The sequence below is a fragment of the Petaurus breviceps genome, unplaced genomic scaffold (genome assembly GCF_028583685.1).
Source record: "Petaurus breviceps papuanus isolate PSGF00001 unplaced genomic scaffold, PetGlider_PUasm1.0 182, whole genome shotgun sequence".
Lineage (NCBI taxonomy): Eukaryota > Metazoa > Chordata > Mammalia > Diprotodontia > Petauridae > Petaurus > Petaurus breviceps.
In genome coordinates, this window is record NW_027185786.1 from 5,698,154 (window position 1) to 5,724,055 (window position 25,902).

The window sequence follows — 25,902 nt, forward strand, 5'->3', positions numbered from 1 at the left end:
TTACTCAAGAGGCATCAGTGACTCCTCCTTGTCTCTAGAGTAAAATGAAAAATTCCTCTGACTCTAACCTATCCTTTTTTTCTATGCTCAGTGCTCTGCAAACCTTTTTTTTCTTTTTTTAATAGTAATTTATTTTTTCAATTATATGTAATTTTAGCATTCCTTTTTTTTTTGTTGTTTTTTGTTTTTGCTTTTTGGAGGGCAGTTGGAGCCCAAGGTCACATGGCTAGTTTTTGTGTTAAGTGTGTGAGGCCGGATTTGAACTCAGGTACTCCTGACTCCAGGCCCGGTGCTCTATTCACTGTGCCACCTAGCCGCCCCCATTAGCATTCCTTTATACAAAATTTTGAGTTACGAATTTTTCTCCTTCCCTCTTCTCCCCTCTTCTTAAAATGGTAAGCAATTTGATATAGATTATATATGTGCAGTCGTGTAAAGCATATTTCCATATTAGTCACAGTTGGGAAAGAAAAAAATAGACCAAAAAGAAAAAACTGCCCCAAAAAATGAAAATAGTATGTTTTGATATAAATTCAGAGTCCATCAGTAGTCCATCAGTTCTATCTCTGGATGTGGATAGTGTTTTCCATCATGAGTCCTTTGGAATTGTCTTGGATCATTGTATTGCCGAGAAGAGTTAAGCGATTCATAGTTGATCATAATGCAGTGTTACTGTTACTGTGTACAATGTTCTCCCGATTCTGCTCATTTCACTTTGCATCAGGTCATCTAAAAGTTTCCAGGTTTTTCTGAAGTCTGCCTACTCATCATTTGTTATTGTGCAGTAGTATTCCATTACATTCATATACCACAGCTTGTTCAGCCATTCCCCAGTTGATGGGCATCCCTCAATTTACAATTCTTTGCCACCACAAAAAGAGCTGCTATAAGTATTTTTCTACATGTGGGTCCTTTTCCTTCTTTATGATCTCTTTGGAATACAGACCTAGTAGTGGTGTTACTGCATCAAAGGGTGTGCACAGTGTGATAGCCCTTTGGGCATAGTTCAGCATGTCATACCAGACTGATTTCACAGGAAATTGACACAGTGCAGGAAGGGGGTCGGAGGATAAGAGCAGGTGTGATCATATTGGAGCAAAGCCTCATGCAATGACTGGCTGTTGTGAGGATGGTGGGATGTAACCCATCTCCCCCTCCCCCTGCCTTGAGGTCAGGCCACAGCCTTCAGCGTCTCCTCTGCACCATGTGACCTCTGAGGGCTTCTAAGACTGTCCATCTCAAGAGTCCGTTATTTCTTGGAAAGTCACAGTCGACCCTGAGGTTTGTTTTTTTTTTACTATTCTGACCCATCCTCTGTCACCCTCTACAGCACTTTAGGACTGAGCTTACTTATGCGCATTCTACAATTTTAGGGTTTGGGGTTACTTGTCTAACAGAAGCAGTCTGGGTAACTGAAATGGTTTGGCTTCAGAATGAGCAAGGAGACCTTAATTTTGGGGTGGAATAAGACAGAGGCAGCCCAGCACACTGCATTGAGGCTCTGCCTCTGACATGACTTGTCTTGGTGAACCTGAGCTTGTCACTTTACTCTCGGTGTTCTGAGCAATACTTCTGAAACTCTGGGATGCAGAGGAGGTGCCAGCCTGCCTGGCAGAGGAAGGAGAGTTCTCATCCAGGAGTTCCCTATACCAGTAAAATCGCGGGCAAAGAGAGAGCCTCAGCAATCCAAGATAGAAACAAAATGGACTTAGGATTGGTTACCTAATATTAATTAAGATCACTTGGTGCATTAGAAATGGTAGACAATAATAATCCCCGACCCCTAGAGGGTTATGGTCTGTAAAAGGCATGTACTGAGTTAGAAAAAAGGTTAAAGATGGACTGAATTCAGGGAGTAGCTAGGCAGCCAAGGAGCACCAGTGCTGAAGCAAGAGAAGCAGAGTGCTGGGCCTGGAGTCAGGAAGACCTGGGTTCAGATCTTGATCTGTGAAAGTGCACTGTTAAAGCACTATATAAATTCTGCTGTTGTTGGTATTGTTGTTGTTTTTATTTATGTTTTACCTTCTTAAGAAGACAAGACCAAACTTAAATCTTCATCTTCTCTTTCTGGCCAGAGCTGCTCATGGCACTTTAAAGTCTGCCATGGGGCACTGCAGGCATGGTATCTAGGACTAATGTTTAAGGGTGATAAGGCCAGTCAATTCTGAGACCTGTTGGCAGTATCTCAGGAAATAATTGGGGGAGATGGTTGGGCCATTGTGCCTGCTTTCAGGTCGGGAAAGGAAGGCTTTGCCATCAGGACCCATATGCAGCACCTAGACCCTTCAGGGATGACTCACAGCAGCATTACATGGGCAGGGGGGCAGGGCTCCAAGTCATCCTGGTTGTGTAGGAATTGGAGAGTATCACTAGGGAGGGGGAGTTGTCATCAGTTTACCTTTTCCTTCCCTAAGTCTTTGAAATCACTTAAAGAGGGCCGGGCATTGGAACAAGAGGAGGTTTAGGTAGCCACAGTTGTGTCACTAGCTGGCTGTGATTCTTTGACAAATTACCGATACCCTGGACGTCAGAATTAAGGTTTTGGCCTAGGTGCTCAATAAGATCTCCTCCATGTGTGAAGTTCAATGATGTGTTCCTCATTGCCTTTTACTGATCACATTCTGTTACTTCTTCCTCTAGGGCTCCCATGCCCACTCTTTTCTCATTATCACCTCCTAGCTAGAACTTAGTCATATTCCATCTAAAAGGCCACTTTTCCTTCCCCTGGTGTGCAGGTTTTTACCCCAGCCCTCTATAAGCAGCAGTGTATATCACTGCACAAGTTATCCTTTCTGTCTGACAATACAACCAAGCTACATTGCTACCCACCTCCTCCACTTGCATGGGTGATTATGTTTAATCTGAGCTCAACTGTCTGTTATCACTGTTTGGAACTGCTTGTGGGGTAGAGGAGACCCTGGCACAGGACTGCCCAGCATGGCGTGCCCACATAAGAGAAGGTGCTGTGCTCTATGAGCAAAGCAGAACTGAAATAGCTCAAAGGAAACGCAGGATGCACAGTTTAGAGAATCCACCCCAAATGTTCACACGGCTGTTAGGTAGAGCCTTCTGAGCTCGTATCGGTCTGATCAGCTGCAGTCAGACACACTGAAACTTGACTCTATCATAGTGATGTCATTTTGGTCCTCTTTGAGAATGAAGGACACCAACCAACCAACCAGCCAACATTATTGTGGTGATTGTGTATATTGTTATCTTGGATCTCTTTTTTCGTAAATTCTTATAACTTCCCATGTTTCTCTGAATTCTTCATATCCTTTATTTCTTACATTTCAGTTACTGCATTCATATGTGAAAGTTGTTCAGCCCTTTCCTGATCAGTAGATAACTGCCTTGTTTTCACTACCACAGAAAGTGTTACCATGAATATTTTAGGGGATATGTGTGTGTTGTACACCTGTACATTCCCAGGGCTATTGCTGAGTCAAAGAACATGAACAGTTTAGGAACTTTTCCAAATGATAACAAGCTGATTTGAGGAGCAGTGAGCACTGATGGCCAGGGAGGAGAATCACAGATAAGGTTGAAGGTGGTGGTACCTACCTGAGCCCTGAAAGACTGAGAAATCAACTGCATAGCAGTTAATTATCTGTCTTGATAAGCCCCTTGATTCCTTTGTGACGCCTAATGGGAGAGAGAGTGAGTTCATTCGTCCAACTGTAAAACAAAAGAATGATCTCTAACATTCTCTAACAGTTCTCAATTGTTAACTTGTTATATTGCATGTAATCCATCAACAAATATTTATTAAGCACCTGCTATATGTGAGGCACTGTGCTACAGCTCTGGGGATACAAAGAAGGCAAAGACAGCCCCTGCCTTCTAGGAGCTAGAAATCAGTGGGGCAGAGACAAGTGTTACTCACTAGGTACCTACAAGATCTGAGAAAGGTAAAGAGAGAGGGAGTGGGAGAGGCCTCTCCAGAAGTGGGGAGACCAAGAGGAGGAAGGGAAGGGGCAGAGCATGGCAGGCATGAGGACCAGCCAGTGCCAAAGCATAGTCAGTCAATAGTGTCATGTTTGGGGGACCATGGAGGGGAGTAAAGGATAAGAATAGAAAGGTAGAAAGAGGCCTGTTCGTGAAAGCTATAAATCCCAAACAGAGGGGTTTATTTATTTGTAATCCTAGAGAAAATAGGAAACCATAGGATCTCACTGAGCAGAGAGGCTGGCATAGTTAGATCTGAGCTTTAGAAAAAATTCATCTTAGCAGCTGAGTGGAGGGTGGGTTAGAGTATGGAGGTATGGGGCCAAAAGAATGCTAGACAAGAGGGAACAGAAGCTCCTGTGCCAGGACTGTGGCTGTGTGAATAAAAGAATGAAATGGATACTAGAGATGTTGTGAAGGCAGAAATTTGGTGTGGATTTTTGGCCTTTAACTTGACAGTGTCTGGTGTAGAGAATGCATGGGGTGAGTAAGAGTCAAGCCTGGCACCAGAGTTTTGAGCCTCCTTGACTAGGAGGATGGTGGTATTCTTGATGGTAATAGGAAGCTGGAATGAGGTCAGGGTTTGGGAGGAGAGATGATGAGTTTTCTTTTGGTCATGTTGAGTTTGGTGCCTGTGAGATATAGCCAGTTCAAGAAGTCTAAGAGGCAGTTAGTGATATATGACTGAAAGTCATGAGGGAGATTAGGGATGGATATGTCTCCATAGAGATTATTAGAGAATTTAATTCTTGGGAGATGAGGAGATCACCAGGTGAGATAGTATAGAAAGAAAAGGTGGAGAGGGCCCAGGACAAAGCCACAGGAGACACTCACCTTTATTGTTTAAGAGGTGGGTCAAAGGGGTGGCTAGGTGGCATAGTGAACAGAGCACCAACCCTGAAGTCAGGAGGACCTGAGTTCAAATCCAGCCTCAGATACTTAACACAAAACTAGCCATGTGACCTTGGGCAAGTCACTTAACCCCAATTGCATTGCCTTCCTCCAAAAAGCAAAAAAAATAAATAAATAATGTGGGTGAAGAACCAACAAAGGATACTAAGGATTGGTCTTAGTATCTAGTGGGAGGACCAGGAAGGAGGAGTGTCACAAAGACTTAAAGGAGAGCATCCAGGAGGACTTGGTAACTGTAATGCTGATGAGAAGTTAAAAAGCTAAGGATTGCGGAAAGGGCTTAGATTTGGCAAGTAAGAGATTTTTGGTCATTTTGGAGAAAGCAATGACAAGGTCAAGAAGCCAGATTTCAACTGAAAGGAGAGGAAGTGAAGCCATTGAATATAGTTGGTTTTCTCAAGGAGTTTACCCACAAATGGGGAGAAGAGCTTGCAGGGATAGTCAAGCGAGGGATTCTTAATTATCAGAGAAATTGGAGCATGCTGCAGGAAGCCGAGTGGGAGCCAGCAGATATGGAGAGATTGAAGATAAGGGACCATGGGGATGATAATGGGGCAGTTTCCTGGAGAAGTTAGGAGGTAGGATCAGGAGTATGTGTAGAAGGGATGGCCTTGGCAAGGAGAAGGGCTAATGGGGGAGTGAAGGAAGAGATAGTGAGGGAAGATGCATGAATAGTGTGAGATAAGGAAAAGGGGAGAAAGGCGAGCTCTTGGCAAATGGTCTCAGTGGGAGGCCCAGAGCTGAAATAGAGGATGGGGTAGAGAGGAGAAATGAGAATGTTTGGAGCAGCAACCTTGGAGAGTGGGATAATGAATTGGTGAGGAGGAAATGAAATGATATAATGAGAGCCCAAGTGAGATTAGATGATGTAAAATTGTAATGGCCCCAGTAAGCGTGGCTTCTGATTTCCTTGGCTCTGTTCAGCAGCAAGTGAATAGGAGTGAAGGTGGTAGATGGGGGAAGTAAGCTGGGCTTAGAACTTGGTGAGGCAGAGCCCGAAGGTTTGAGGGGAAGGTGGTGTAGAATTGAGTTGGTTCACCAAGAGGTTATGACAAAGTGTAGCAAGTGCAGTGGTCGTGGCCTGGGAAAGAACGAGGGGCCGGAGAATCATGGTGAGGACCCAGAGGAGGGTTGTTAAGGGTTGTAAAGTATAGGGAAAGATGGAATGACAAAAATGTATGATTCAGTGAAGGAGTTTCAGAGTTTATGAACAAGGAAATAGAATGCTTACAGATGATGGCAAGATAATCATTTCAGCTACCCTTTCTATAGCACTCTGTGTCACACACTGTGCTAAGCACTTTAGGAGTATTTCTTATTTTGATCCTTACCACAACCCTGAGAGGTAGGTATTGTTATAATCTGCATTTGGCAGATGAGGAAACTGAGGCAAATGGATTGAGGAACAGGGGAAATTCAGGTATTGGAGGAAGAATCAGTATTTATTTTGAAGTCCCCTAGTATGTGAACAAAAGATAAGGAGAGGGCATTGAACTTATTGAAGAATTTAAGAAAATGTCTTAGAGGTAAAAAGAATGATGCCAGGATCTGGATTGGGCAAGAAGTTTCAGTAGTGCCAACCCTAAAGAAGAAGAAATTGCTTAGGAAAGCTGGTAGAGGGAAAGTACAGAAGCAGCAAATGGGGAGCGAGGAGTATACTGATGCCTCCATAGAGACTGGTACAGGATGTGACAGAAAATGGTGCCAGTACTGGAAAGTGTGGTGAGGAAAGTGGCATCATCAAGAAGGAATCATGTCCTTGGGAAAGCTAGATGAAAAGGGACTAAAAGAAAATTAGGAAGAAAGGAAGTTTGAATTATGGATCGGGCATTGCACAGGGCACAGGGCACAGTGGAGGAGCGGGAGCTGGAACAGCATCCTGGGGAGGGGAGGGTTCAGGTGGACAGGCTTGAGGGAGCTTGAGAGGACAGGTGATGGGTTAGTTTATTGACAGTCCAGAATTACTGGATGGAGCAAGTGCAGGGAAATGAGTGTCTACTAACCTTCATTCTTAGCCAGTGTCTTGCAACCATTGAGAGATAGAGCCAGGGACAGCGTCAGAAAAGCCCGTGGATATTTAAAAAGAGTTTTGAAGGAAGGCTTTATGATTATATGTGTGTAAATGCAAAACATTCTCAGCATGACAAAATGAGGCGCAGTGTACTGTTGTGAAAAGAAGGGTCACTTTGGAGTCCCAGGCCCTGGCTTTGGATCCTGGCTTTCCTACTTAGAACCTTGGTGACTGTGGGCCTGCAGTTCCTCACCTGCAGAATGGAAGGGTGAGATAGCCAATCTCTGCAGTCCATTCAGGCAATGAATCTGCACTCCTGTGATCAGAAAAGGAAGCTGAGACTCAGCAGTAAGGTGGGAGAGTTTTACTGAAGCCATTGGAAGAAAGCTTATCTGGTGGGTGAGGGTATGGTCCGCAGGGTCTTCTGCTGGGAAGACTGAAAAAGGGCCATTGAACTTGACAATTAAGAGATCACTGGAAATAAAGTAATTTAAGGAGAGTGTTGTAGGATTGTGAAGTGAGTGGGTGGGAACAAAGTAAAGGCAGTGAATAAGACAGGCTCAAAATAAAACAGTAAAGTAATTAGCATTTACATAGTTCTTTAAGGTGTTGAGAGCACTTTGATCTTCTGCACAACCCTGGAAGTAGGTGCTATTATTGTCCTCATTTTACAAATAGAGAAACTAAGGCAGACAGTGGTCAAGTAACTCACCCAGGATCACATAGCTAGTAAGTATCCAAAGCTGGATTTGAACTCAGGGTTTTCCCAACTCTGGATCCAGCGGCATTCCTTGTGCTCCCTACTCCCTCTGTATTCTTATTTAGTTGTTTCCATCGTGTCTGACCCTGCCTGACTCCATTGGGGGTTTTCTTGGCAAAGACACTGGAATGGTTTGCCATTTCCTTCTTCACTTCATTTTACATATGAGGAAACTGAGGCAAACAGTTAAGTGACTTGTCCAGGCTCACACAGCTAGTAAGTGTCTGCGGCCAAATTTGAACTCTGGTCTTCCTGACTCCTAGCCTGGTGCTCTGTCCACTGCACCACCTAGCCACCCCACCCTGCTTCCTTTGGAAGAGGCTTTTGAAAGACCAAGTAGACCTTACAATGTTTGTAAACTACGCGGAGAGAACTAGTAGATAGGGAAATGTTGAACATGAAAGAAAAAAGGGATGGGCATTCGGATAAGTTCCTAGGGAAGTCAGAAGGGGAAGCACATAAAAAAAAGCAGGACAGTTTTGGAAATAACATGTGCAACTTACTATGAGCAAGCAGCATTAAATGGAGATGTGTGATTTCATCTACACCTCTCTTCTTCTTTTTGCTTCTTGGAGGGGGAGGGCAGGGCAATTGGGGTTAAGTGACTTGCCCAAGGTCACATGGCTAGTAAGTGTTAAGTGTCTGAGGCTGTATTTGAACTCAGGTCCTCCTGACTCCAGGGCCGGTGCTCTATTTACTGTGCTACTTAGCTGCCCCTCTCTTATGTTTTATGTGTATAAAATAATCAGATTTTTTGAGCTTAAAAAGGCAAGAGCATATAGGGTTAGGGACACAGGTATAAAAAGTTGGCCTTCCCAAGAAAAAGGTCCACTTCTTTCTTAGAAACTGCAGCAAAGGTGCACATGAATAGAAGTAGAGGGGATTTTGAGGCATGGAGTAGGGGAAATGAAGGCACTTGTGGAGATGGCCTGATTTACTGATTTTCTCAGTAGAGTAGAAAATGAAAAAAAAATATTTTGAGAGGTGGGGTAGGGTTGGGGGCTTTAGAAAAGGACTGAGATAGGGAGTCAATCAAGGCTGCATTAAAGTGTTGCCATGTTGCTCTGAGGGCCACATTGGGTAGTGAGCCTGGCCAGCGTGGCTGCGTGACTTCATCTAGCAGCTAGAAAGTGGGACTGAAAAAGAGGAAGGCTGGGCCTAAGGCTGGGAGATGGTCCATAAGATGTCCAGGAATTCAAGGGTAGAGGGCCATGCAGAGTGGGACGGATTGGGTCTGAAGGGAGGAAAGGGGAAAGAGGGAAGCCCTGGAGATTGTATGAGGATGAAGCACAGACAGAAGGATGTGAGGTTGTGGTCAAAGAGAACTTCAGCCATTTAGTATTAAGGGTGATGGTGAGAGAGGAGCCATGACCATCCATGGGGGTGGCTGAGGTGGGGGTGGAAATCTACGTCGTGAGAGTCACACAGCCTGATGAACTGAGGGGCCAGGCTGTTCGGGAGGACGTCAGAATGTATATTGGAGTCCCCAGTGTGATGGCCAGCGGTTGGGGTGGAGAGGGAAGGCTGTTGGTCAGAAATTGAATTCCTTGATGAAAGGCAGGAGGCTGATGGATGACTGTAGGTGGGCAAAGTGACCCTCAGAGGAGACAGGTGGGGGGGGCCTGGAGTGCTGGTCTGGGTTTGTTTTCTAGCATTAGATCATTAAAGCAGCAAGGTGGCACCTGACTTACTGAAGTCCAGGAAGAAATCTTTACATTCTTTGCTGGGGCCAATAACGGTTCCTTTTTTTGTCTGTGCCATCACTGTTCCCTGTCATCCATCTATTTTTGTTTCATTGTACTTGGTTCACGTGGTCTTAGAATGTAAGCTCTTGGAAGGCAGGGTATGGTTAGCTTACTTATTATAGTGCCTGATCGTCTATATTTAGGTGCTTAATAATTGTTGCTGGCTGCTGCTACAGCTGCTGGCTTGGCTGTCTGACTTCATTGTGAGTGTCAGGGTACCCTGCTGAAAGAAGTTGCTCACCAAGCCCAGTGGGACTGCTCCAGTTTAGAGGTTATAGATTTACTTGATCGGAGTGGCTGAGAGTGGGAGGAAGGTCTGCAGGAGGCTGTCTACATAAAATGGGTATGGTTGCAATCCACTGGGCCTAGACTGTATTGACTGTATTGTACCTCATAGTTCTGGAACATTGTGAGTGAGTGGGGGGCGGGGATGGGGAAGCCCCTCTCCTCTCCACCAGGGTCATGCTGAGGATAGAGACAGTAATCTAGGCCAGATGTCAGTGCCAGAAACAGAGTGGTACTACACCTTCCCCATCACATGGGAACTGGGCAGCCAAATCTTCTTCTGCACACTGACGGTGGAAAGTCTGGGAGCAAAGTTGGGAAATCAGGTCAGGGGGAGGAGACTGTCTCTGTATCACTCGCTAGGGCTTTCTCCCCCGGCTACCACCTCCCTACTCAGTAAATTATGGCAGAAATTTTTAATTGTCATCAGACCTGAAGGGAATGTGCATTCCTGCTCCCAGCTGCTGATTTAAAAAGCGGAATGGCAATCTTCTTTTCTGGCTGAAGAGTTTTCGTTGTTTTGTTGGCAGAAAGAGGATGTGCATGTTGGGATTTCTTACCTCCCTCCTGGAATGGTTCATGCCAAGAGAGTCTCATGGGGTAAGGAGGTGATCTTTGGCCAGAGATCCCCGAAGCCCTGCTCTTCCCCCCCCCCTCCCAGAAATCGGCCAGGAATAACTATGGATTCCCTGCAATCTGGCCTGTTTCCTTTCCTCCAAACAGGCTTCTCAGAGGTAATTTTGAGCTTGGCTTTACCTCCTCCACATGCTTGCAGTGAGCCCAGAGAAGAGAGGCCACCTGCTGATGGCTGAGGGTTTGCTTCATCCCCCAGGCCAGGGAGAGGTTGTTTTGTTTGCCAGCTGATGCCTTTCTTCCTAAAGCATGAACCAGGAGTACCTTCAACTGCTGTTCTCCTCTCATTTGGTAGAGATAGAAAGGATGTCCCTAACCATCATTCACGTCTTCTATCTCCCTCACCTCCCAAATATATGTGAAATAGCTGGCTGGCTTGGACGGTGGCTCCTGAAAGCTAATTGACCATCTGGATAGTAGAACAATCAGCAGCCGTCTGGAACCCCCAGATACATCCCCACTCAAGCCAGACTGACAGTTCAGAGTTGGCACATTGGCTATTGACTGGGTTCTCAAGGCAAACGATCCAAGGGGTAAATGTTTTTTGATTGTCTAATAACTCCACATTCTACTTCCCTCTCTGCAACGAAACTACTACCCTGTTTTTATTATCCTTTTCAACATTTTTTAATGCTCACCATATGTAGGATACTCTTCTAAATGTTGGAGACAAAAAGTGATCTTCATCCTTCCCCAGCGTGGAGAATGGCTAGATTTTTTTGGCGCTTTATGGTTTGCAGAGCCAAATATCTCATTTTCATCCCAACAACAACCCTGGCAGTTATTAATATCTCCATTTTACAGATGAGAAAACTAAGGCAGACAGAGGCTAAGCGATTTGCCCAGTATCGCACAATCAGTGTCTGAGGCAGGATTTTAATTCAGATTCCAGAACTCCAGATCCAGCACTATCCACTGCACGACCTAAACACTGTCCTCTGTCCATTACTGAATTCTGAGTATTCCTCGTGGGCTTACAGTAAAGCAGTTGTCTGCTTTGGGCAGTGTTGTGTGCATTGTATGTGTGAAGGGTTTGGTTTGGCAAGGAGAAGGGTCTGCTTCCTATGAGAATGAGGGTCATGGAGGCGAAGGTGGCAGAAGGCATCTGAGTGAAGTTCAATGAAGGAGGAAGGGAGAAGAGAGAGCTCTTGGTGAATGGCCGTCATTTTTTCCTGATGTCTGCATAGGGCAATGTAAAGACCATTGCCCCAAGTATACAATGGCTCTGACCTCCCAGGCTCTAGCCATCATGTAATTATAACAAAAAGTACACTGTCCCCCGCCAGGGCCAGGTGAGCTAACGGGGCTTCAGCTCCTGTAATGCATCCCCACATTACCCCAGGGGAGTTTTAGCAACGGTGAGCCATAAAGCTCCAGGGAATAGTAATAGAAGTCTCTATACAAATTTGCTCAGTCCTGGCCTTGTACTTGTCCTCATCCTGGCTAAAAGCCAGATGGGGAACTCTGATCCCTTTGCAACAGCCTTATGTTACTTACATAGAAGCTCCAAACTGCCACCTTTGTCTGTCAAGTTGAGTTGATCCCTTTTGTTTTATATCAGTCAGTGACCTCTCAAGTGTACCTTTCCTGTCTCCCATCCCACCCACCAGCCTTCCCTGGTCATGAAAAGGACAATTAATAAAAACCACTCTCTCTGAGCGTGCAAAACTCCAAGGGCCATGACCTCCATTCTCCACCTTGCCCTTTCCTGAGTGTTAGAAGGAAGGAAATTTCCCCACCTCTTCTCTTTTGTTCCAGGCCAAGATTTCTGACAACACTACCTCGATACAAATTTGTGTTATTTATTTATCTGTCTATTGGCCCTCATTACATAAGGCAGTACTTTGGAACCTCCTGAATCAGCTCTCTCTCCTGTGGCTCTTCCATACCTTTCCATCTCCCTCTTCAAATCATCCATAGACCCCACCCTGTGCCCACCTCAGCTACTGAAAAAATGGAAGCCCTTCACCGTGAGCTCCCTTTGCTTCCCCCGCCCCTTGTCTCAAGTCAGTCAGTACCTTTCCCACTTTTTTCTCTCTCACATGAAGAAGTAGCCCTTGTCCTTGCCAAGTCAAACCCCTGTCTCCCACCCACACAAGCCACCCCAGTCCATCCTGTCTTCTCCAGCAGAGTGTCCCACTGGTCACCCCCACCCCCAGTCTCTCCCTCTCGACTGGTTTCTTCCCTGCCTATGTCTCCCCCGGCCCCCACAACCCCTCCCTTGGTCTGTCCATCCCTGTAGGTACCATCCTGGCTCTCTCCTCCCTTTTCTGACTCAACTGCAGTCAGAGCCTCCACTCTCTCACCCTTCTTCTCCTTTCATCCAAGTGAAACTATGCCCTCTATAGCTATCAAGGATCTCTTAATTTCCAGATCTCAATCCTCACCCTTTTTGACTTCTGTGCAGCCTTCGACCCTGCCCATCATCCCCTTCTTGTTTCCCTCTCCTCTTCTCTCCTGCTTCTTCTCTTGCCTGTCTGACTCCTCCTCCTTTGTCTCCTTTGCTGGCTCTTCATCCAGGCTGTGCTCCTTAACCATGGGTGTCCCCCCAAGGCTCCTTACCCCATGGGCACTCTTATCAACATACCATTTCAGTTGGTGATCTCACCATCTCCCATAGATTCCATTATCTCTTGGCAAATGATTCTCAGCCCTAACTCTCTTTCTAAAATATTCAGTCTTACACCTCCTGCTGTGTATTTGGTATCTTGATTGGATGCGCCATAGACATCTTAAATTCAGCATGTCCAAAGCTAAATTCAGTATCTTCCTTTCCCACCCCCAAGCTCTTCTTTCTTCCTAGCTTCCCTATTACTGTGGAAGGCACCATCATCTTCCCTTCACCTAGACTCTTAGCTACAGATCAGCCTCCACCCCTCCCTGTTACTACCCCACATCCAGCCTCCAGATCTAATCTGCTGCCAGGTCCTGTCAGTTTGACCTTTGTAACATCCCTTGTATAGATCTCCATCTGTGCAGCCGTCACCACCTTCATGCCCACCCTCCTCACCTCACACCTGAACTATTTCCAGCCTTTGGCTGGTCTCCCTACTTCCTTTCTCCCCACCCCTGTGCCTCCTCCAGCTGTCACATTACTCTTCTCAAAGTGCAGATCTGACCACCTCATTCCATTGTTCACCAAAGTTCAGTGGCCCCGTACTTGTTTTAAAGCCCTTCACAATCTCAAGAAGTACATTGGGTGCAGCTTCACGTACGCTTCTCTCCAGTGACCCTGGTGGCCTCCTTGCTGATCCTCCCATTCGATGCTCTGTCTCTCAGCTCTATGCGCTTTCTCTCATATCCCCAAGCCAAGAATTCTGTTTCTTCCTCTCTTTCTCCTGGCTGCCCCGGCTTCCTTCAGGTCCCCACTAAAATCCTTCCTTCTACAAGAGCCTCCCATTGAGCTCCCTCCAAGCTGTCCTGTCTCTGTCTTGTTTGTGTACAGCAGATTGTCTCCCCCATTCAAATGTGAGCTTCTTGGGAGGGGGGAATGGTTTTGTAGCCCCAGTACTGAGTGCTTGCCATGTGCCTATTGACTTGACTAGGAACAGGAAGGCAGACCCATTCCTTTAAGAAGTGAGAAAGGGAGAGATGATCCTCAGGGATAATTAGCCCAGCCAGGCCTGGAGGTGGGGTGTGTAGCTGTTAACCCCACAGTGCCTCAGAGATCTCTGAACTGAGCGGTCTCCACATGCTGGTGCTTCACTTCATTGGCTTTGATGCCCAGGAATTGACAGAGCCTACAACAATTCAAAAACTAATTGAAGTGTTCAGCAGGACAGGGAAAGCCTTGATCTGGTGAAGATCCTTGGCACAGGGCAAGGAGCTAGGGAGAGCTGGTCCTAGTTTTTTCACCAGCTAGTTATGTGACCTTGAACAAGGGCCTTCATCTATCCACCTCATCCCCTAGCTGCAGAATGGGAATTATAATGCCTGCCTGCCCTGTGTCACAGGATCATGAGCATCGTGAGGGAAGATATCATTGTGTGAAAGCATTTGGGCAAGTAAAAGGGGCTGCAGAGACAGAGGTGTGGCCAGCACTTCATCCCCACCACTGCTCTGAGCACACAGCACAAGTTGGGGAGCTTTCTGTAATGAAGAAACAGGGCAAGTTCTAGCTCCCAGACCCCAGGCTCTTCCAGGCTCTCTCTCTCCCTTTTCTCCTGTCTCCACCTTTCAGATTATCTTTCCCTCTGCCAGTGCCTGGCATGTACCACACATTAGCTGGTATTAGAGTAGCCTAGCAAAGTGAAACCCCCAATCATTTCTTTCTTCTCCATTTCCCCTCCCCTCTTCCTCCTTTGAATTTGGCCGGTTTTACCAAAGAGAAAGGTGGCACTGTAATACATAGTGTCCTGGGCATAGAAGACACATCTCTGAGGCGGCTAGGTGGTGCAGTGAATAGAGCACCAGCCCTGGAGTCAGGAGGACCTGAGTTCAAATGCAGCCTCAGATACTTAACACTTACTAGCCATGTGACCTTAGGCAAGTCACTTAACCCCGATTGCCCTGCCCTCCCCCCTCCAAAAAAAAGCAAAAGAAGAAGCATCTTCCTGAGTTCAAATCTGGCCTCAGACACTTAGTAGCTATATGACTCTGGGTAAGTCATTTCATCTTGGTGGCCTCAGTTTCCTCATCTGTAAATTGAGTTTGAGAAGGAAATGGCAAACCCCTGTAATATCTCTGCCAAGAAAATCCTAGATGGGGTCACAAAGAGACAGACAAGACTGAAATGACTCAAATTACCTTAGAAAAGGTAGTTACTAATAATGTCTTGTATCCTAACTTGGCATTTGTTGGGAGAGAGAATGTTAGAGCTCAAAAGGCCATAAGGAGCTTTATAGAGATCCTCCGGCCTTGTCCTTGTTTTTTGGATTCAGATTCAGAGAAAGAGGAAGTGGCTTCTTTCTTGCTGTCTGCGATATAAGAGCTATGGCCTTGCTCCACTTTTAAGCAGTGTGCCCTCTGCCCTTTCTGTCGGAATTGATTGTTGATTGTCTCATTTCAATGGACATCCTTCAGGTTAGCCTGGTGTGGAGCCAGGCAATTGGACGGCCATTGATACGTGTCCCAGTGAGTCAGGTATCAGACATTAGGCGTCTGTAGTCTCTAAATCCTCTGTTCGGCATTCAGATTTCTTCATAACCAGCCCCCCACTACCTTTCCGGTGTCCTTACACCCTCCTCCCCTGTGCCTTCAGTCCACGAATGCCAGCTCCCTTGCTGTGAAACCGAGAAGACAGTCCATCTCCATGAATTCTGGCCATCCCCCATGCCTGCAGTGCTTTCTCCTGGCTTCCTTTAAGTACCAGCTAAAGTCCCCTCTTTTACTGGAAGCTTTTCCCAACACCTCTTACTTCTAGTGCCTTTTCCTCTTTTAATGATTTCCTTTTTATCCTGTATCTGGCTTGTTTGTGCAGTTGTTGGCTCATTGTCCCCCATTTCGGCTTTTGAGCCCCTTGAGGGTAGAGAATGCCCTTTGTCTTTTTGTGTCCTCAGTGCTTAACAAGGTGCTTATTAACTATGTTCTCTCTCATGAGCTGATTCTCTCCTGACTTTGTGGAGCCCATTGATTCAGGTTTAGAGCTTACCCTGTGTTTCCTCCGTAGACCGTGTTCTAGGCCATGCAATATCACCATCCTATGGAATCATCATACCTATTCCTTTTATATACATATCCATCAAAATAATTAGGGCCCTGTAATGGAAAGGGCCCCTCACTAGAAGCCAGAAAGGGTTCTGCTTCTGTTTCTAAGCCAGTCAGTATCTCTGTATATCCTGCAGTAGGAATCTGCTCTGCTCCCCTGACAGGATGCTTGTGAGGTTCAAATGGGACGAGTATAACAGTCCTCTCAAATCCAGAAAGTGTTTCTATACATGTGAAGGGGATCATGATCAAGATAAGGCCTAGTGGCCCCTCTCCAGGTCTGTTGGGGGCCGAGGTTCATGTAAGGGTGGGGGGCTTATTTCATTTTTTACCAAATATTTGGTGTGAGATGCCTTAACGTTGGTAAACTGAGAAATCCACCAGTCAGCAAGCATTTATCAAATGCTTGCTGTGTTCCAAGTGCTGGGGATACAGGTACAAAGAATGCAGTGATCTCTTCTCGAAATGAACCTACATGCTAATGGGGGAGACAACAAATACAGCAGTTAAGTGTATCTCACACACACACACACACACACACACACACACACACACACACACACTTTTATAAATACAAGGTAGTTGGGAGGGATCCAGAAAGTCTTCTGCAGAAGATGAAGCTTGAGCTGCATTTTAAGGAGAAGGATTTCATGAGACAAGGGCGAGGAGGAAGAGCATCCTAGACCCAGAGAATGGCCAGTACAAAAGTGTGGAGATGGGAGATGGAGTAGGACATGTGAAGAGCAGAGAAAAGGCAATCTGACTGGATTACAGAGTAGGAGAGAAAGAATATCCCTTCAAGGTAGAAATATAGATTGGAGCCAAATTGTGAAGACCCTTAACAGCCAAACAGAGGAGTTTCTATTTTATCCGACTCTAGAGGCAATAGGAAGCCTTGGAGTGGACTGCTTGGCAGGGTGTGAAGTCAGGAGGTGAGAAGTCCTTAGGAGGCCGGTCAGAAGCTGGCCCTCAGGCAAGAGGTGTGTGTGTGGAGGGGTGGGAGAGGTGTTGTGAAGGAAGAGAAGCCAAGATTTGGGGGTCGATAACCAGGGGTGAGGGCCAGTGAGGAGTCCAGAATAAGGCTGAGTTTATGAAACTGGGCCCCTGGAAGGATGGTGGTGCCTTTGACAGAGACAGGGAGGTTTGGGGTTGAAAGATGAGTTCAGTTTTAGACTGCACTCGTTGAGTTTGAGTTTTCTCTGAGGCATCCAGTTTGAAGTGTCCAGTATGGGTCATCGGTTCAGTGAAGAGACTAGGGACAGATTTAAAGCTGAGGGGACCTAGGACTGAACCTTGAGGAAAGCCCACCTTTTAGGAGGTATGATGTTAGTATTGTTATTAATACTAGCTAACGGGTATTTGTGCCCTTCCTTTGTGCCAGGCACTGTGCTAAGCACTTTACAATTGTTACCTCATTTGCTCTCCACCACAGCCCTGGGGGGCAGGTGCTGTTATTATCCTCATTTTGCAGATGAGGAAACTGAGGCAGACAGAGGTTAAGTGACTTGCCCAGGTTCACATGGCTAATAAGTTAAGTATCTGAGGTCAGATTTGAATTTGGGTCTTCGTGACTCCAGGCCCAGTGTTCTTTGACAGCCAACTCTTTAATTGGTGATGAGCCATCAGAAAAGACTAAGAGGTGATGTGAGAGAGAGCAAACCAGAGTGTCATGAAAACCCAGAGAGAAGAAAGGATCCCTGAGGACAGGGTGGTCAGCAGATAAGTCAAGAGCCATGAGTAAGGGGTGGCTAGGTGGTGCAGTGAATAGAGCACCGGTCCTGGAGTCAGGAGGACCTGAGTTCAAATCCAGCCTCAGACACTTAACACAAAAACTAGCCATGTGACCTTGGACAAGTCACTTAACCCCAATTGCCCTACCTTCCCCCCTCCAAAAAAAAAATGCCATGAGTACTGAGAAGGGACCTTCACATGTGGCAATTAAAAGATTGTTAACTTTGGAGAGGGCAATTTCAGTGGAATGTGGTGGTCGGGAGCCAGGTTGCAAGGGTGAAGAAGAGGAGAGGAAGTGAAGGCTTTAAGATAAGCAGCTCTTGTTCAAGGAGCTTGAGAAAAGGAGGAGAAATGTAGGGTTGTGGTTTGAGAGGATATTAAGGTCTGGTGAAGATTTGTTTAAGGAGTGGGAGACTTGGGCATGTTTGAAGGCAGCAGATGGGGAGAGGCCGACGGTTCTCGAGAGAGGGGAGAGATTGAGAGTACAGATCTGCTAGAGAAGATAAGAGAGGGGCTGCCTCCCTGACATTGCCCTCCCTGATCTGCTGTCACATTGATCTTCCTAGTGTGCAGGTCTCACCTCCAGGGCCATCTATCAGATCTTGTCTGGCTTTGAGCCCTTTCTTCCTTTTGGGCTTTGTCTACTCTTCTCCCCGTCGAGCACTCCATGATCCCTGCATGCTTTATGTCCCCCCAGATGTCCCCTCATGCTTGATCTCAGCTAAAATCCTCTCTTCTTCGGGAAGCCTATCCTGTTCCTCCATAATTCCAGGGCCTTCCTTTTGGGTCAGCCTCCATCTTGTCCTGCCTGTATCTTGTTTGTATGTGGTTGTCTGCATGTTGCAAGCTCCTTGAGAGCAGAGATTGTTTTTTTGCCTTTTTTTTTCTATCCCCAGTGATTAGCAGAGTGCCTAGCACAGAGGAGGGGCTTAACGAGTGCCAGTTGGATTGAATGAATGTAGAAGGGATCAACCCTGGCAAGGAGAAGGGCCACCTTGTCAGAGTGAGGGACAGAAGGAGAGTGTGAGAGAAATCAAGGGAAGTTGTAGAGAATGGAAATAGAAGGAGATCGTACTGAATGGCCTCCATTTTTTTCAGTAAAATTAGTCGAGGTCCTCAGTGTAAGGAGGAACGGGGAGACTTGAGGAGAAGAGGAGGCTTGGAACAGCTTCTGTGTGGAATGAGACCTGTCTTAATCAGAGAGGAATCAAGAAACTTCCTTCCTGCCCAGCTGAAATGGACTGACATGAATTTGTAATGTACCTAGTCAGTTGTAAGATCTTGCAGTGGCAGGCAACCCAATAGTGTTCTCTCATATTACCCCAGTGGCCCATACCACCCTGGTTGGATTGAGGCTCAGGGCATGCAGAGCCATCTCTCCATGAGACAGATGACATCTGCAAGAGGCTTTATGTCCCCATCCTCTAAGCTCTCTGAAATAACTTCGACCCCTAGATCAGTGGAGCTACAAGCATGAGTACAACAACCAGACTTTTTAAAAAGACTTTTTAATGAGGCTTGACAAAAAGAAAATCCTTCTTAAGAGCTTGCCCTGATTTTTGGTTGAGACGATATGGTTCCTGTGGGTAGGAATCAGCTCTGTTCATGTGGCAGAGGGGTCTGGAGGTGAAACTCTGGGCTACTGCTTTTGACAAGAGTCCCTAACTACCTACCCCAACTTATCTTTCCAGCTACTGTTTCCAACGACTGTCCAGTATGAATCTTTTCTTCCTGCTCTTCTCAGAATGTATCTCTCCTCTTTTCCTGTCTATCCTTCCCCTTCCTCTTTCCCTTCCCCCTCTCCTTCCTATCTTCCACTTTCTTACTCTCTTCCCTCTCTCTTTCCCTCTTCCCAGTTTTGACTCCCTGCCACTCCCTCTGGCTAGAACGCACCCCTCCTTATTCTGGCTAGCTCTCTATCCGCTCTGTTTTTCAAAACCTAATTCAGGTTCCATTCCTTCTATGAATATTACCCTCACTATTAAAGCCCACAGTGACTTCTATTGTTAGAACCACTCATTTGGCACTTAATCATCTGTTGCTTTTTATTGTTTTTTCAACTTTTCCTTCCCCTCAAGCTCCCATCCTATATCTGTTAGACCTTGTTTCCCCAGTAAATGTATTCCTGAAGGACAAAGATCATGCCTCCCTTAGCAGTGGCTCTGCCACCGCCCCCCTAGCAGGATGCCGTGTACAGAGGGGCTTCGTTCCCACTTGTACCGTGCCTAATGCTGCCTGCCCTCTCTTCTCATCCCCTTCACAGATGATGTGCTGACTAAAGATGCAGGAGAATGCGTGATCTGCCTGGAGGAGCTGCTTCAGGGAGACACCATAGCGAGGCTGCCCTGCCTCTGCATTTATCACAAAAGGTACAGAGAGGTCAGGAGGAGCCCCGGGTTCCCCCTCCCCCCCACAGTGGTGCCGCCTTAGAGGGCAGACCCACAGAGGCCGGCTGTCACTGTGCTACACAGGCATCCGGCCGGCCAGCGGGGGGCCAGAGTAAGGGCCGGGGGAGCGGGGTGCGGCGGGGGGAAAGGGGGATGCTGCCTTTGTCTGGCCTTCAGCGCCAGCTCTCCTTGCCGGAGCCACAGTCCCGTAGAAAGCTGTGCCTCGTCCCCCAGCTGCAGGATCCCGTCGTCCTTCTTCTCCTCACTGAGCTGGTCAGGGCTAGGCAGCAGCGCCCTTTCAGAGAAGGGCTTGAGGCAGGACCTGTTTAACCGCAGCACTACAAGCTGCTGTCTTTAGCATTGCTGAGGTTCTCCTGCACGCTCTGCCACAGCACCCCCGTCTTGTTTCCAGCTGGAAAGGAGATGCTTCCTCCCTGATGACTCCATGTTCTTTGCTGAAGAGACATTGTGTACCTTTGGTGGGATGCCACCTGTTCTCCCCCAGCAAATCCCTCCCTCCCTCACCTTCCCGCCCACTGGCAGTCATAACTAGGTCCCTGGCCAACATGGTTTTCCAAAGCCCTGGCCCGCCAAACAGATCCACAGTCACTGGGAAGTGGCGAGGCTATTAGCGGGCAGGCCCTGGGCCAGAATGACCTGATGGAAGTCACTGACTCAGAGACGTGGTATCAGAGGGCCCTGGGGAGCCTTTGAGAGAAACAGGATCAGGCTAAGAAGACATTTGGCCCCAGGAAAGAACATAGGCAAATTATCTGGTCCCTTTCTTTGGATCTCCCTGGACTGTGATTTGCAAATTAGAGAACTGTCCTTAGGAGAACAGTTATGATTCTCTTCCATGGTTCTACCCTTTTATCACCCAATGGAGTTCACACCATCTTACATCTTAACCCTCTCCCAGGTTTCTTCCTTGTGCTGTCAAGAAATGGCAGCTTCTTCCCCTTTCGTCCTCCTGCAGCAGAGGCCCCAGCTGCTCAGCTCTACCCACCAAGCCCACTGCAGCTCCGATGGTTTTCCCCATAGACAGACTTGTTTTGTGAGCCTTGAGATCCTCTCCTAGGAAGCGTGTATTTCACTGACTCAAGAAAGACAAAAGCTGGTCAAGCCTTTATTTTCTTGCTTCACCTTTCCTGCTTTTAAGCTTGGTGCCCTGACTCAGGTTTGGCCGTGTGCTTCACTCCATCTCTGGTTGTCTTCCCTCCTCTGTGTCTGGGAGGGCCGTTTCCCAGTAGAGGGCCCCCTCCCTCCTTCCTCCTGGGCTCCTAAATCAGAACTTTTTAGCTGAAAGGATGGGTTCTTGGGAATCATCTAGACTCATTTAAATCTACAAAAATGTGCTCAGAAGCCAAACAGCTTGCCCAGGGTTCTCCAGCTTGCCAGCGGCAGAACCAGCTCAGTCTCACTACGTCCAGTACAGCTTGAGTGATATGTCAGCACCTAGTCCTTGAATTTGTCCCCAGGGTCCTCTGTCATCAGACTTGTGTGGTCTTATTTCTTGGGGGTTTTGAGGTCTAAAGATCAGTCCTGTTTCCTGGTAAAGGCTTAGCCCGCTGTTCGGGAATCCTGCCCTTTGAAATGGGAGTGGTAGTGAGAGGATGGTGGCTCCCTGCTGACTGGCGGTCTTGTGTGCTCTCTCTCTGCCTCAGCTGTATAGATTCTTGGTTTGAAGTGAACAGATCCTGTCCAGAGCACCCTTCCGATTGACTCATCAGGCATGCTTGCTGACTCCTCTCAAAGGTGAGCCACTGCAGGACAGACCTCCTGGGGCCTGGCCTCCCTCGGGGTGAGACAGCTCTGCTGCAGGGTCCTCGGCAGCCTTGGCAAGGATGCTTGGCTTGCTGTTTCAGGTGGGGGTGGGAGGCCATGTTATTCTTAGCACACTGAGCCCTAGGAAGGGGGTGGGAACAGAGTACAAAATGACAGTTTCACAAAAGGAAAATGCATTTATGTAAAAGGGGGATAAAGGAGAAATCTACCTGATGGGCACATGATGAAGGGTAGGAACTGGACCTGTGAATTTTTTTGGTGTAGGGAATTTCTGGATGAGGGAACTCCTGCCAAAACTGATGGTACCTTCTCTGCCACTTAAAGCATTGAGCAGGCACTGCTGAGAATTCAGTGCCTTGTCCATAGTCACACTAAGTGTCACACATAGTTGACTAATTGTCAAGAGGCAGGATTTGAACCTAGATCTTCCTTGCTCCAAGGCCAGCTCTCTGTCTACCGGGCCATTCTGCATCTCTTTGAGCTTAGTTCTAGAAACAATTGGGAAAGGGAAGTAAGAAACAGTAGTGGAGAGGGGGACAGACATTGACCATTACAAACCTGGGGTGGGGCAGTTCCTGAATCCTTTCAGCTTCCTGCTTAGTCAGGCTTGGTGTCAGAGGGGCTTCTCCCAGAGAAAACCCTGTCTCAGACTGTCCCAGGGAGTCTGACATGCCTCTAATTGAAGTGGGCTCTGCCCCAGTGGGTCCCAAGCACTCCCACCAGAACCCCCAGTGAATTTCTGGATTTTCTTCATTGGACTGTCACCAGTGGCTGTTTCCCCACCCTATTGCCCTTCCCATGTGTGGACTTAGGGGTTTGATCTTTCATTTTCTTTCCCAGGGTACCTTGCTTTACTGCTGACCATCCTCTCCCCCATCCCACCTGTCCCTTCAAAGTTCTGGGCTGGTGTTTTGTTTTGTAAAGAAACCTGCCAATGCCCTCTAATCCACTCCAGCACCTCAATTGGGTTTTTATTTTTTTCATCGTTTTTGGTTAGTTTTTGTTTTATTTTATTTATTTCAACTAAACCCTCAGAACAGATGATGTCAGACCAATCAGGGACATCTGCTATATTTACCTTCACCTCAAATATTGATGACATGGGGAGAGAAGAGGAGAGGAGCCTGTTGCTGGATTGCGATGCTGAAATCCTGTCATGATGTTTGGCTTCAGGGGGCTCCCCCAGACACCAACAGCAGACATGACACACTGGGACCCCAGGCCTCTGGTGGGATGGAGCTGCTGCTGGCCCTCTGGCCAGACGGAGCACGACTTATTTATTACAGTCCACAAAAGGACAGCCCCCGGTCCCTGAGACAAAGCTCCCCAGGCACCAGACACAGCTTGGGACCCAGGGGACGGGGCACCCTTCTGCACTGACTTTGAGAGAGTTGTTTCCCCCTTCTCCCTTGAGGACACCAGATCAGATGAGGATGAATTTGAAAGAAGAAACCACGGCAGTCCTCTCCCCCCACTCCCCCACTCCCATCCCAGGAGGGAAAGGGCATTTTCTTTTACCTTTGAAAGGCATTGTGGGTCTGTCTTTAACGTGTTTACAAACAAACAAGTCTAGTGTCCACTGGTGTTTTTCCTGGTGATGTTTACAAGATTCCTGTTTTGCGTGACCGAATCCAGCCAAGTCCTCACAGCCAGCATCCTCTCCCTCCTTCCCCTCCCCACCCCTGCCTCTCTCCCAGCCCAACTTTATGCCCATCATCAGTTTTGGTTTTGCACTTTCCTCCTCCCCCTCTAGACTCCACTTGGTGTCATGACTCCTAATTGCCAAAAGACAACCTTTCCTCCTGTTTTCTCTCCTCTTCCATCTCCCTTTCTACTCGCCCTCCCTCACCCAGTTCTGGTCTTCAGTATAGTTCAGAGGATCTAAAAATCACAAGTGTCCTGCAAAGATGCCTGAACATTTTTCTTAGACCCTTGTGGATATTTTCTCTCTTTTTTTTTCAAAAAACTTTTAAAAATTTATTAAAAAAAAAAAAAAAGGAAAAGAGGTAAAGCCACACCCCTGTTTTCAGGCACTCTGTTTGAGAACATTTTAGCCATCAACGTTCACACGTGGCATCGGCCCATGCAGGATAGGTTTATGTATTTATATATTAAAAAAGAAAAAACTTAAAACGTTTAAAAAATTGTTCAAAGCTTGGGGGAAAAGCTTTCTTCATTAGTCAAGGTGTTTTGATATGGTATTAAAATAATGTTCAATAAAAGATGCTTGGTGTGATTTTATTTTAATGGAGTTTTGCTTGTGATGAGAAATAGATACTTTGGGCTTTTGCCTCCCCCCTCTTAATCTCGTTGCCTCCCCATCGAGCCTGGGATTGTTCTGGTGGTTGATAAGTGACTGATACAAATACACTATAAGATTCGGAGGAAAGATACCCATATTCACAGTCATTTTTACCAACTCTGCTAGCCCTTTCTTACAGGCTTGGGACCACCTGGTCTAGTGGTGAAAAATTGGGGGCCCAGCAGCCAAAGCTGTAATGTATTGAATAGAGGCAAGGGATCTTGTCCCATCTGAGAAGAGGTTGGTGCAGAGGGAGCCAGAAGGATGAAGATGGCCTGGCTCAAAGGGTGCTTGACTGGTTTCCCTCAGATGACCTTGGACAAACTTATGCATTCCCCCTTTTGCTTATAAACAGTTTTCATCTTGGGTGGTGAGTGATGATGGCTTCAATGGGGGCTTACAGAAAGAGGGGCCAGAGACACAGAGCCCTAGCAGTACAAGAAAAGGAAAGGTGGTGAGCCTGAGGTGGTCAGTTGTGGGCCCTTATTGTTGTGACCCCGCATACCCTCCCTGACCCTGTCATTCTAATAGCATTGTTCACTACGTGGCTGATGCCTCCAGCTGGAAATGGTACTGCTAAAGGCTCCAAGCCTTCTTCCTGTATCTATGGCCCTATCCCTTCCATTCTTCCCTACCCCAAAAGGCTTTTAGGATAAGATAAAGAAGTTAGGTTACCCAGATATCTTTAAAATTAGAAATAGAGAATACAGAACTTAGGTAAATACAACAAATATTTTGAATATACATCAATTCCAAGTTCTGGCAAAGAGGAGGTAGGTGGAGCCAGTCTTCTCTTCTGAGTGAGAATATCGGTCAGTAAGCAACATTTGTGCCCCGGCTATTACAATCGAGTGGTAGAACAGAGCCCCGTGTTTGGAGTCAGAAGACCTGGGCTCTTGCACTTACTAGCTGTAGGGTGAGTCACTTGAGTTAACCAACCAAATTATCCTCCAATTCTCAACTCTCTAGGCCTGTCTGTGTGCCCATGGGCCAGTCCTCTCTGAACTTTTCTCAGCCCCTTTAAAATGGGGATAAAAATCAGTACCTACATCAAGGAGCATGGCATCTGTCAGCTCCTAATGTCACTGCTGTAACTCAACCAGATTGTTTTAAAGGTGGACGCAAGGTCGAGTGAATAGGGGAGAGGCAAGGGCTAAGCTGAAGTTCTGGTTTCTCTGCCAAAGGAAATGAGCTTTGTATAGCAAGGATAGAACAATAAAGCCAAGCAAGTAGCTGCCCTTGATGGGGTCAAGTAACACGGTTTGGGTGGGGGGGGGCTCTAATCTCAGGGTATGAACTGGCAGGTACAACTGTACGATCTTTGAAAGATTGGGAGAATGAAAAGGTGCTTCAGGATTGGAGGAGAATAAATGTCCCAATTGTTGAACGTGGAGTCTACCAGCTGTAGGCCAGTAGGCTAGACTTGGATCCCTGACAGAATTCTGCAGCCTTCTTAAAGTGCTAGTTAAAGCACATCGACCAGAGAAGGCCATGATCTGTGATCGCAAAGAGTCAGTGTGTTTTCATTAAGAACAAGTCAAGCTTGACTCAGGTTACCATGCTGGTAAATCAGAGCAATCATGTTACTCTGGCTTGCCTAGGTTTTAGCCAAGCATTGGACAGACTCATCTGTGATGTAACAAGCGGACTACAAATGGATTTGGAACTGATAGAATGCCTAGACCCAAAGAGTAATGCTGGAAGACCTGATGTTAATTTGGGTCTCCATGGGCATCTGTCGGGGACCTGTGCCATCG

The 25,902-nt window shown here is 46.9% G+C and overlaps 1 protein-coding gene across 3 annotated transcripts in view; it reads left to right on the forward strand.

Annotated features, from left to right (window-relative positions):
- ZNRF1 (zinc and ring finger 1) overlaps positions 1-24,065 on the forward strand; it is a 93,668-nt gene extending 69,603 nt beyond the window's left edge. Inside the window, exons 3-5 of one of the 3 annotated variants that reach the window (XM_069087673.1) lie at positions 19,935-20,040; positions 21,723-21,813; positions 22,884-24,065. In XM_069087673.1, coding sequence (XP_068943774.1) covers positions 19,935-20,040; positions 21,723-21,780 — 164 coding nt within the window. In that variant the 3' untranslated portion in view covers positions 21,781-21,813; positions 22,884-24,065. Of the gene's footprint in view, positions 1-19,934; positions 20,041-21,722; positions 21,814-22,683 lie in introns of all 3 variants that reach the window. The other 2 variants (XM_069087672.1, XM_069087671.1) reach the window with 2 other exon arrangements.
- The last annotated feature ends 1,837 nt before the right edge of the window (positions 24,066-25,902 follow it).